The 12,831-nt window shown below is 44.2% G+C and overlaps 1 protein-coding gene and 1 long non-coding RNA gene across 2 annotated transcripts in view; one reads left to right on the top strand and one right to left on the bottom strand.

The window, feature by feature from the left end:
* Positions 1 to 4,483, bottom strand: part of dnajb14 (DnaJ heat shock protein family (Hsp40) member B14) — a 174,389-nt gene extending 169,906 nt beyond the window's left edge. Inside the window, exon 1 of the mRNA XM_084401810.1 lies at positions 4,332 to 4,483. Coding sequence (XP_084257936.1) covers positions 4,332 to 4,467 — 136 coding nt within the window. The 5' untranslated portion in view covers positions 4,468 to 4,483. The remainder of the gene's footprint in view (positions 1 to 4,331) is intronic.
* The window catches only part of LOC311285937, a 458,548-nt gene that overhangs the window by 330,700 nt on the left and 115,017 nt on the right, over positions 1 to 12,831 (top strand). The window lies entirely within an intron of this gene.

The following is a 12,831-nucleotide window of genomic DNA, read 5'->3' as shown; positions in this document are numbered from 1 at the left end:
ACACTGCTTACTTTCGTTTTTATTTTTACATTAAATTTAAAGGATTTGTTGTGGAATATTTTGAGTGTATCATAAAATCAGAATAAGGTAAGACAAGTAATATTTTCTGTCTTATATATATATATGTGTGTGTATATATATATATAAATATAGCTGCGAGCAGCGATGGAGGGCCAAAGCCGACAGCACCGCCATCCCTGGTGCCTTTAGGTAACTAAAGGCACCGGGGTTGCGGTGCCATCGGCTTGGGCCCGTAATCGCTGCTCGCAGCTATATTTTATAATTTTTTTCTGAGTTTTCCGCGTAGATTCATTATCAAAACGATCCCCATTCACACTTATCCGTGAAAACAGGCCATTAGATGGCGATGAAACACTATAGACTGAACATTTAATACGCATGTGCATGACATCATCGTCTTCTGAAATTCGCGTTTTTGTTGTTTACACGGAGACTGTTTTCAAAAACTTGCACTTTGAAACCCGTTTTCAAAAGTTTGCGTTTTCAGGCACCCAAAACGCAGTTGTCCTGTAAATGAACGTTTCGTAGTTGAAAACTGTGTCGTGTAAACAGCCCCTTAGTCTGTCTGTTTTTGTTTTGTGCAGGTGTGTCTTCCACAAAACTAAAGTCAGACCATTATGTAAAGTTTTGTAAAGTTAAACTTAGTTTGCTCTAAGTCAATTTAATTGCAACATTATGCAATCTAATTTAAATAAAAAACAACTACTCAAGCTACATAGCATCTTTGTTTGGATCATGATTAAAATGCAGTGGTTGCCTCTAATTTCAAATGGTTACAGACCTTTTTTTTAAAGGCCAGTTTGCAAATAAACAACAAATACATTTGTTTAAAGAAAACATAGGCCTACATACAGGAATTGGTCATGAAAACTCATGATCGGAGCATCACAACTGTTTTCATTTCTCTACAAAATGTGTTGTTTTTAAGCTTCAGTCCATAGTTTTTCCTCTTTGTCGCCATCTCTGTTCGAAATCTGCAATTGCAGTTAATTTTTTAATTATCAACTTTACGTGGGTTGTACCTCGGCATGGCACAGTGCTGATGAATCCAATGTTTTGAGGAGAATGTGCGGCTGTCAGCCGCCACTCCGGTGTGGATACTGTCATTCGGAATCACAGATTCTACTTTTTGAAAGTACGACCAACATAAGAAATTTCACCAGAAAATGTCATCTAAACAAGTAAGTAACATCCACTTATGTTCTGACCAACTAAGGGGAAAAAAGCATTGCAGTAAATCGCGCTGATCGCTAACGATCACTTATCATTAGGGCTGGGCAAAAAAATTTTTTTTCGATTAATCGTTTTTTTAAATGTGGTCGATTCAAAATCGATTCTCAAACGCCACGAATCGATTTTTTCCCATATTTATTTATCTATTACCCAAAAGCCAGTATTAGTTTTCCTCCACTGTTCATAGGCTTGCAAACTCCATTTTATAGCTAATGCTGTGAGATTTTATGTTTGTTTTATCTTAATCATAAAATAACCTCAACTAGTGCTGCACGATTAATCATATCGCAATCGCGATGTCAAGCCTACGCAATTATATGACGCAAAATGCTGCAATTTTATATTAAATAAACAAATTTGGGCTGTTAACGCAATTAATGCAGCATCTGTTAATTTTTGTCATCCTTTGGCTAGTGTTCCATGATCCCGCTCTTATTCATTCTAATGTTTCTAAACCATTCATGCGCGACAAGTCAAAAAAGAGCTCACTGCCTGTGAATGTCCTGAGCATACGCACAGAAAGACTTGCGCTGATATCGTGCGTGCGCACAAGACAGCCCAGAATACAGTTCTCTTTCGCGCTTGAACGAACAATAACACACAATTATGCCAAAATGTATTTTTGTTGAGTATCTTCATAACATAAGAGCAGTCTTATGATGAACGTGAAGAGTTGTGACTCGTGAGAGAATGAGGCGCGTGTGAGATCCGCGTCTCTGTCAGCAGCGGCTGGTCTTAAAGGGACAGTACACAGTAGCAGCCACTAATTACCTGCAGCGCAGACTGTTTGATAACTTTATTCAATTTCTGTATATTATGTCCTACCTGTTAGACAGGAAGGGCACAGGTAAAAATGATATGCAAGTTTGTTTAGTTTTTTTATGGGTTTATGTGAGGATTGTTAACCTGTTTGATCAAGGCATGCGAAATGTTCTGACTTGTCCAATTTTCAGCATCAATTTTTCATCTTGCATCAAAATCCTGTCTATGCATTTGAAATATAGACTTGGGTTCTGTTTTAATGTACCCAAGTGTACCTAAAATAAAGAGAGTTTAATGGTTTGTAGCTCTTAATTTATTTTTATTAATTAACCACTTGTAAACTTATGTTCACTTTTCTTTTTCTTTTTTTTAATAAATATAGGATTTGTATTAAATATATATTCATTGAGTCGAATTGAAATTTAATCGAGAATCGAAATCGAATCGAATTGAGAGCTTGCGAATCGAAATCGAATCGAATTGTAACATCTGAATCGATACCCAACCCTACTTATCATATCATGTCAAACCGTGCAAATTATACTGTGTTCTCAAATTGTTAATGTTAACAACATCAGCATTGCATGACTACCTGTAGTTCAGTTTCCATTTCTGTGCAAGAAAAAGTCTAATTTCTAATTGTCATACCAACAAATTAATGTTCCTTAGAACTGGTTCTCTTTGAAATACAAACACACGTATCTGTAATCAGATGCATATTATTTGCATTATTCAATAATCCGATGCACGCGAAAAAAGCCACCTCTGCGTCCGTTTTGAACGTGCGTCCGTTTTGAACCCCTTCAAAACACGGAGTTCACACCACCTTTCAAAAGCCCTTCTGATATTATAGGCTACTTGTTTTCGCATGGGCCCTGTTGCAGTCTCTTTCTTTCTGTAGCCACTCCGAAGTCCGAAGTCTTTTGCATTTTACAACGGGTGAATCTTCAGTTGTCACTGGTGATTGTCGTTTGAACCTTTCTGGATCCGCCATCAAATTAATAAGTTTAATTATATCAAGTGCTGTGAGAAAAGGCTAAATATCTCCACCTCCAACATCCTCACACACAATATTGCCTACTAGCCGAGACACCTTCTTTATGTGTACAGATGTGACGTAATGACGCAAAGACATGCTCGAATTTCCCGCGGAAATCCACCAGTACCACAGGAATTAAAAACATTATTACAAGCTTACAGTTTTGAATCGAGCTAAGGCAAGCAAATAGTTTTGAACATTGGCTGGTTATGTTTGCTCAAAAAAATATTTTGGATAATTTTTAACCCAAAAAAGTTACAGACTGCAGCTTTAAATAAAATTAAAAATATTTTTATATCTACATAAATTGCAGTTGTGGTGCTCCTATATTTTTGCCGATGCTCTTAACTTTTTGAAGTTGGGCGCACCAGTGCTACCAAGTAAAAAAGATAATTTTGAGCCCTAATTGGAGTTTTATTGATAATGTGATTATTTCTGCAAAAAGTTTACTTCATACATTCAGTTTAACAGCATTAATGCATTTTAGACACTTACGTTTTTGCCCTGTCCATGCAACAAATGCGTGTCCTTGAACAAGCAGTTTTAATTTAACTGCTCAAGTAAAGTCCATGGTATAACTTAATTCAGCAACAGCCAGAATTAAAATTTAAAATAAGCCAGACAGTCCAAGTTATAGAAATGTATCTTCATACGTCCAAGTAAAGCTTCATATTACAATTATTTATCTATTTCCATGTTTCTTGGTCTGAAAATAATAATTTTAAAATTCTCTATTATTTCATTAATTATACCTAATATTATATATAATTATTTTATCAATTAAATTGAACATAAACAGGTTAAGCAAAACAAATGTGTTTATGTCCTAAAATAATTTTAGTATTTAATTCAGGCAACAACAACAACAACAAAACTTTTTATACTGGTACTCAACTGCAGAAACTGAACTACACTTTGTACTTGAGTGCTCCTTATGCTGTCCCTTAATTTCCTACAAAGAACCAAGATTGTCCCTTAATTTCCTTTGCTGAAGTTGGCAACCCTACATGTTTGTCACGTGTTCTGTATTCAGTCATTTTAGTCTGTATTCACTCTGCTAGCCTGTGTTAATGACGTGTTTATTACATTTTATAAAGCGTTAATTGATCGTCTATTATTATATGTTTAAGTTCTCCATATGTTGTGTATTATTCGCGTTTAAGTATATTTATTGCCTTTGAAAATAACATTTAAAACATAAACAGATATTCAGCTAGCTTCTGCTAAACTAGCTCGTGTGCCGTTTGTAAATAATACATTAACGTTAATCATTTACCTTTTGCTTTCTTGGTTGGATACAGTTTTTCTGCTTTGTAGAGGAATTTCAAAGCTTTGTCTTTGTTGCCATCTTCGAGGACTTTAACAGCGATGTTTAAACATTTTTCAGCTTCATCCCGGTTTCCTTCCATCATTTTATCAGCTGACCGGACAAACAGCAGTTTGCGATTCAGAACAACACTTTCGCTTTCCAAGAAATACGCAAATAAAATATCGTTATTTTCCTTATATATCATCTATATAAAAATGTTTCAATGTACCAATGTGGCTAATGCATATAAGGCGTTAGTTAAATAAATAAATAAACAAACAAACAAACAAATAAATAAATAAATGTTTTCATTATTTTTTAATGATACAATACTAAGAGTAGCCTACTATTTTGTACAATAGGCAGCTACATTACAGCTTCAAGTTAATTATACATACAATAAGATAAGACAAATAAAGTCAAAATGAAGAATTTTCTTTTAAAAGTTGCCTTTTATTTATTAATATCACACTTAATAGGTTAAAAATGTAGGTTGTTTAAAAGCATTAAGTGCACAGTAAAATCAAACAGTGATTCTAACTAACACTTTTTAGTTAACTTTACTTTGTGTCTTAACTTAATTGTAAAAATCTAATCTGTACTATTCACATACTATGCTTTGTTTACTCAGAAAACGTACTCCGTTACTAACGTAACCTCTGTTCTCTCTAGAGAGGGAACGAGTATTGCGTAAGCTAGCTTACGCTGCGGGAAAGTCTCCTTTCTCGAGATACTGAAGCCAAAAATTATCCTTAATTTTTTAAATCTTGTCAACGCAGTGCGGCAGCCTGCAGACCTAGGGCAGGCGAATCGCGTGCCCATTGGCTGCTCTGCGGCAACTGCAGCAGCCTATGGCTGAGCCTTGCGCGTGACGTCACGTCCAATGAGCGCGCTTGGCGCGCTTAATGCGTCACAGCCCGTCATTAGGGGTGTGGCTTAGCGTATATAAGCAAGGTACAGAGGCTGCTTCGCTGGTTTCTGTCGCATGAAGCGAAATGAGCTCGTGGCGAGAGCACGGCGGGTTACGCAATACTCGTTCCCTCTCTAGAGAGAACAGAGGTTACGTTAGTAACCGAGTACGTTCTCTTACGAGAGGTTCTCTCGTATTGCGTAAGCTAGCTTACGCTGCGGGAACACCCTTGTCAACGCCGTGCGCGCGCCCAGCATCCTGAATGAATCCCATGGAGAGCCCAGGGAACGCGAAGCGGAGCTGGGCGGCCAAGATACCACAGTACACAAGCACATATTATGGGGCAGGGAGCGGCACAGCCGGTCCAACTGACACTTCCCACATAGTGCAGCTCAACCAGTAGAGCTAAATCAACAACATAGCCCGTGCACAGACAGTGGGCTGGCTTACGCGAGACTTAGACTGATAACACTTTGGCCTGCAAGGCGGGAACTTCCAGGTTGTAAAACCTAACAAATGTGGAGGGGGAGGCCCAGCCTGCCGCTGCACAAATGTCATGAATGGGAATCCCGCTGGACCACGCCCACGATGAGGCCATGCCTCTGGTGGAGTGCGCTCGAATGCCCAAAGGGCACTGCATGTTTTTAGATGCGTAAGCAGCTGCAATAGCGTCAACTATCCATCTGGATAGGGTGTGTTTCGAGGCGGCGAGACCCTTGGTGCGCCCACCAAACGAAACAAAGAGCTGCTCTGAACGCCTGAAGGCGGCGGAGCGCGAAATATAGCTTCTCAGCGCCCTAACTGGGCAGAGGAGATTACTATCTGTCTCGCAGCCAGCATTCGGCAGGGCTGAAAGGGAAATGACCTGCGCTCTGAAGGGAGTGCCCAAAATTTTGGGGACGTACCCATGCCTCGGTCTGAGAATAACTTTGGAGTCATTGGGTCCGAACTCGAGGCACGCAGCGTTAGTGGATAACGCGTGAAGGTCTCCCACACGTTTTACTGAAGACAGTGCTATCAGAAAAACGGTTTTGAGCGTGAGGTATTTCATATCCACAGTTTCTAAGGGTTCAAAGGGATGTGCTTTCAGTGCGTCTAAGACCAGTGAAAGATCCCACATAGGAACCGAAGGGGGTCGCGGGGGGTTCATCCTTCTCGCTCCTCTAAGGAAGCGGATGACGAACTCGTTCCTTCCTAATGCGCGGCCCGGCTCTGAGATAGAGAGCGCTGAAATGGCCGCAACATAGACTTTGAGCGTGGAGGGGGACCTGCCCGCGTCCAGTAGCTCTTGAAGGAAGCACAATACTTGCGAGACCCCACATGTCTGTGGATCGAGCCCTCTGGCAGTGCACCATTTGTTAAACACCGACCATTTGGACGTGTAGAGCCGCCTCGTGGAGGGGGCTCTAGATTGTATGATCGTGTTCATCACCCCTTCTGGTAGATCAGCATGTAATTGTTGAGGCTCCACGCATGCAGAGACCAGCAGAAGGGGCTGAGTCTGCCAATTGTATGAGTTCCGGGAACCAAGCTTGGTTCTCCCAGAACGGGGCTATGAGGAGCACTGTGTGGCGCGCTTTCCTGACTCTCTCGATGACCTGAGGCAGCAGAGAGACCGGGGGAAAGGCATATAGCGGGCCGCTGGGCCATGTCTGGGCCAGCGCGTCCTCGCTCTTTGAAAAGAATACTGGGCAGTGTGCGTTGTCTTTTGACGCAAAGAGGTCGACTTTCGCTCTGCCAAAGCGGCGCCACAGCGACTGGACTGTTTGGGGGTGTAGAGACCACTCCCCAGGGGGAACGTTGTCCCTGGACAGTCTGTCGGGGCCCTCGTTCAGATGGCCAGGCACATGCGATGCTCTCAGAGAGCGCAGAGAGTGCTGAGCCCATACGAGGAGGCGTTCCGTCAGGGCGCAGAGCTTCTTTGATCTGACACCGCCCTGGTGGTTCACATAGGCCACTACTGATGAGTTGTCCGTGCGGACTAGAACATGGTGACCATGGAGGAATGGGAGGAAGTGCATGAGCGCTTTCTCGACCGCGAGCATCTCTAGACAGTTTATGTGTAGGAGATTCTCCTGGTCTGACCAGCGGCCATAGACCGGTCTGCCTTCGAAGAGCGCTCCCCAACCTAGGTTGGACGCGTCTGTTGAGACAACTTTCCGGTGTGAAATCACTCCCATAGTCACTCCAGTGTGATACCATTCGGCTGCTAGCCAGGGCTGCAGGGCTGAGACACAGACCTGAGTCACTCTGATTAGCGAGCCGCCGGTCGCCCAGGCTCGATGGGATACGTGCGCTCTCAGCCAGCGTTGAAGCGGGCGCATGCGCAGTAAACCCAGCTGAAGCACTGCTGCAGCTGAGGCCATATGCCCCAGGATGCGCTGAAATGCTTTCAGGGGAACCCGATTGCCTTCTTTGAAAGATGCAGCGAGGCGCTGGATGCGGCGCGCGCGCTGCTCCGACAATCTGGCTGTCATCGCCACCGAGTCCAGTTCTATTCCGAGAAAGGAAATTGACTGACGGGGCGAGAGCGAGCTCTTGGTCCAATTGACCGCTAGACCCAGGCTTTCCAGATGGCTGAGAAGCGCTGTTCTGTGAGACACAAGTTCTGTCTCTGACTGTGCTATAACGAGCCAGTCGTCCAGATAGTTCAGAATTCGCATTCCCTGACTCCTCAGGGGAGCGAGAGCCGTGTCCATGCATTTCGTGAATGTACGGGGTGCTAAAGACAGGCCGAACGGCAGGACTGTGTATTGATAAGCTCGACCGTCGAAGGCGAATCTCAAGAATGGCCTGTGACGGGGGGTTATCTGGATCTGAAAATACGCGTCTTTCAGATCGAGAGAGATAAACCAGTCTCCTGGGCGGATCTGCGCAAGGATCTGTCTGGTTGTAATCATCTTGAACGGCCGTCTCATGAGAGCCTTGTTCAGATGTCTCAGATCTAAAATAGGTCTTAATGCTCCGTCATTCTTGGGAACGAGGAAGTAACGGCTGTAAAAGCCTGACTCGCTCAAGGAAGGATGAACCTGTTCTATGGCCCCTTTTCGCAGCAGCTTCGCTATTTCTGCTTGAAAATAACTCAAACTCACTTCCGTTTCCGTCTGCGCTAGAAAGCGCGGAGGGCGACGAGCAAATTGGAGCGAATAGCCGTGTCTTATGGTGTTGAGCACCCATTCTGACGCGCCCTGAATAGCCTCCCATGCTTTTGCATGCATGGCTAGGGGTCGAATGGTCTCTGGGTTCAGATCGCCGCGTTGCGCGGGATGGGGAACCTGTATCAGAGAGGATGGGGCGGCGCGCGCGCCGCCGATGCTCGGACACGAGGGCAGAAGAACAGGGCTGGCCGACTGTGCAGATTTTAGTAGCTCGATCTCGGACGATGGAGCGTGAACTGCTGTCAAATATCCCAGGCGCGAGAGCGGCGTGGGGATTATGGTGTCTGAAAGTGGGTGCGCGTGCTCGTGAGCTGACGCGGGATTTGCACTTATGACACGGCCAGTGTTTGGGAGCTTTATGAGGTTTGCAACCTGTCTGGCAGAGCGGGTAGTGGGCAGGTGTGAGCACAAAGCTGTGGGCACATTTTCTACACTTAATGCTCGAGCGGAATGTTTCCGCTTTAAGAGATAGCGCTCTGGACGCGTTGCCATGGGAACCTTGTCTGTGTGAGGCAGTGAGCACACGGGAGTGGGCACTTTTTCTACACTTATAACCATAGATGTCAACCATAGATGTCTGTCGATGACGGTGAGCGCGGCCATGGATCTGCCGATGGCTTGAGCAGCGGTGTTGGTAGCGCGGAGCGCAAGATCCGTAGCGCTGCGCAGATCCGTTAAGGCAGATTGATCCGAGCCCTTCTCGTCCAGTTCACGGAGGAGGTCGGCTTGAAGGATCTGAAGAATGGCCATTGAGTGCAGGGCGGAAGCAGCCTGGCCGGAGGCGGCGAAAGCGCGGCCGGCGAGAGCTGAGGTGGTCCGGCAGGCTTTAGACGGCAGGGCAGACTTTGAGCGCCATCTAGCAGACGGCGGGCAAAGGTGCGTTGCCACAGCTTCCTCAACGGCGGGGATACCGTTATAGCCGTTCTCGGCGGCCCCGTCCACTTGGGAGAGAGCCGAGGAGACTGGCGAGCGGAGTCTGGCGGAGAACGGCGCGTTCCAGGATTTTGAGAGCTCAGCGTGGAGCTCAGGCAGGAAGGGTGCTGACCTAGAGGCAGGCGCAGGGCGGCGGCTAGGTAGAAAGCATCCGTCAAGGCGATTGGGCGCCGGCTCCTTGGGTGGGGACCAATCCAGTCCCATTCTCTCGACCGCTTGAGTGAGGAGGCGGAGAAGCTCCGCGTCGACACTAGCGCGGGATCTGGCAGACTCCAAAGTCGAGGGGGCGGAGCGGTGAGAGCCCGACCACTCCTCGCTGTCAGACGCGAGCAGAGAGCAGCTGTCAGCGGCATCATCTGCATCATCCCCCAGAACGACGGCAGTGCGGGCAGAGGCCGGCCGCTGCGCGTCGGTGAAGGGTGGGGGGGAAGGAGAAAGCGAGGCTCGCGGGAGAGGTTCCGGCGAGCACTCAGCTGTAGCGTCCAGTTCCGGCGGCCTTTGAGAGCGACGTTTCTTTTTACGTGGCCCGGAAGAAGTGGCCGGAGAAGGCGGAGGTTCTTCAAATTTAGCGAGTCGAGCCCGTAGGGTCGACATCGGTAATTCCTCACACTGTTCGCAGCCGCCCTCGGAGAGAGCGCGGGCTGCGTGGTCGAAGCCCAGGCAGAGAGCGCACACCACGTGGCGGTCTCCGTCGCTGAGCGCGGCTCTGCACGAGCCACAGGATGAGCGAGGCATTTGCAACAACGCCTCGCGCTCTTTTAGATGCAAGTGTGTCGCGGCGGACACACAAAACACACAACACAGAGCAAGAAAGGATATGTATGCCGGATGGCGCAGCAGGCAGGGAAGGCTGAAGGCGGCGAAGCGGCCGGCGTCCTCAGGCTGAAATCCTCGGCGTGCTGGTCGCTTGACGCATTAAGCGCGCCAAGCGCGCTCATTGGACGTGACGTCACGCGCAAGGCTCAGCCATAGGCTGCTGCAGTTGCCGCAGAGCAGCCAATGGGCACGCGATTCGCCTGCCCTAGGTCTGCAGGCTGCCGCACTGCGTTGACAAGATTTAAAAAATTAAGGATAATTTTTGGCTTCAGTATCTCGAGAAAGGAGACTTTCCCGCAGCGTAAGCTAGCTTACGCAATACGAGAGAACCTCTCGTAAGAGAACCCAAGCAAAGATTAATTGATTGGTTTGAGTTTGGTTTTTGAGGCGGGGAAATTCTTAGTGGACTTTTCACTAATTTCCTCCACATCTGCAGTTATTTTTCTCTGTTTGCATTCACTGATTTCCCAAAGTCATCTTGAATGTTGAATTATCAATACAACTGAAAAATTTGATTTTCCTAAAATGTTTTAAGTCACTATTATGGCGATTAGCGTTCCCCTTGGTTGGGCACTTGGAAGTTCATTTATATTTTTGTAATTCTCTTCCCATTGATGCAGCAATGCAACAAGAAATCATTTATTTGGTTTCAAAGGAAGATAAGTAATATTCATAATATGCATACATGTATGTATATGTATATGTGAATGATGTAACATAACTTCAAGTCAATTAATGATTTTTTATAAATTTGTTGCTAACACTTATGTCCTAAATTTGTGGTCCATTTTGCAATTGATCATGCTTGAGTCACACACACTTCAACATTCAGCTTTCAAAACACAACAATGGTAACAATTATATTTGATTAAAGGTACCATATGTAAGAATTTTGCATTAAAATATCCCATAATCTCAAGGCCAGTGTTATATATTTTGTTAAGTTGATTACTTACAATATCCCAAATGTTTCCAACTATTTTTAAATCGTGAGAAAATTGCGATTTTAACCAAGGAAACGGGGCGCTAGAGCAGGGGGGAGCTGGGAGTCGCCAGTCAATTGCGTCATATCCGCGTTACCCTCGGTTTCCGCTCGTACTGCGTGGAGTCCTTGACAAATGCGGAAGTTGTAGTTGTAGCGTCTATCAAGCAACAAACGTTAGCTTGTTTCGTGCAGTCATTATGGAACACAATTATTCTTTACCGACTGCAGCTGGTTCTGTCAAAAGCATGCTTAATTTTATATTTTCCAAATGTAGCATTCGGTAATTGTTATGTTTATGTAAGGGAAGTATTATTGCTTTAGATTTGTGTTTAGTTTATTAACATTGTTTATCACGTCTGGTGTTTATGACCATGTAAATAAATATAGCATGTGTTATACATAAAGATTAATCAGTATTTTGGCAAATGATGTGGGTATGTTCGAATATACTTTTACAAAAATTGTTTAGAACACGTAAAACTGCCCCGCGTTATCACAACAATGAATTCGACATACAATAACATCTATGATAACCAATTTAGTATTAAACCTTACTTTTCTTGCGGTTAATTCATTTTAATGAAATAAAAGTGTGATGAGGTTCAAGAGTCAGGAAGGAAGAAGACAGGGGTCGGCGTGACTGGGACTCGTACTTTATTAAAATAAAACAAAACAAACAAAAGTCGCACACAACGCGCATTCACCGTGGCAACCGCGACGGCACAAAACAGTTCAAAAATGAGAGCTCGGATCCACCGGTTTTCTTTCTCTGCGTCCAGTCTCTCTCGTTCCAGCGCGCGGCTTATAAGCGGTCTCTCCACACCGATCACTGCAATAAGACACAGGTGTTCGTCATTTGCACTTGACCTACTTGCGGGACGCTTGTCTCTTCTCTCTCCCATTACAGACCGCGCTGAACCACGTCCCCCTCGCCACAAAAAGCATGTCATTATAAAAATAAAACTTAACCTCATCCATGAACATGATTTTTCGATTCCTGTCTGACTGATTTACATCCACGGTGGAGTTTAAAACGACAGTTCATCATTCGACGCTCCTTCACATCGTCATCAAGCTACGCCGTTGTTGTTGTTTGGAATGTAGCGCCCTCTAGCGGCAAAAAATTATTGCATATTGTACCTTTAAGTAAGTAAGTAAATTATCAAGTACACTGTAAAAAACATCTAAATTTTTCAATTGGCCCAAGTGAAATTCTGTAAATTATTAAATTAAATGTACAGAATTTCACTTGGGCCAATTGAAAAATTTAGATGTGACCAGTCACTAAAAAAATTTGAGTTGGGGAGGTTAGACATTTTTTACAGTGTACTCTCTACAGTTATTTTTTAGTTACTAGAACTCTTGTGTAAGTGAACTATATTGACTTATTTTTCAGTACCACATACTATTCCTATTTCACTTTACTTTTTATTTTATTTTATTTTTTTAAAGCAATCAGTTCAATGCTTTTTTTTAAGTCTAACTAATTAGATTTTACAGTGTGGAAAAAGGTCTGGAATAACACCATTTCATTTTACACGGAATTTCCCCATTAATACTGATATTTGTGTAAGATAGGCTTTACTTTTATTATTCTATTATCAGTATAGTATATTAATACACTCAGTTTGAAATTGAAAAACAAACTTTTTGCAAACCTCTAAG

Source organism: Rutilus rutilus (genome assembly GCF_951802725.1).
Source record: "Rutilus rutilus genome assembly, chromosome: 2".
Lineage (NCBI taxonomy): Eukaryota > Metazoa > Chordata > Actinopteri > Cypriniformes > Leuciscidae > Rutilus > Rutilus rutilus.
Note: the sequence above shows the minus strand (reverse complement) of the source record. Positions and strands in the feature narration are given on the sequence as shown.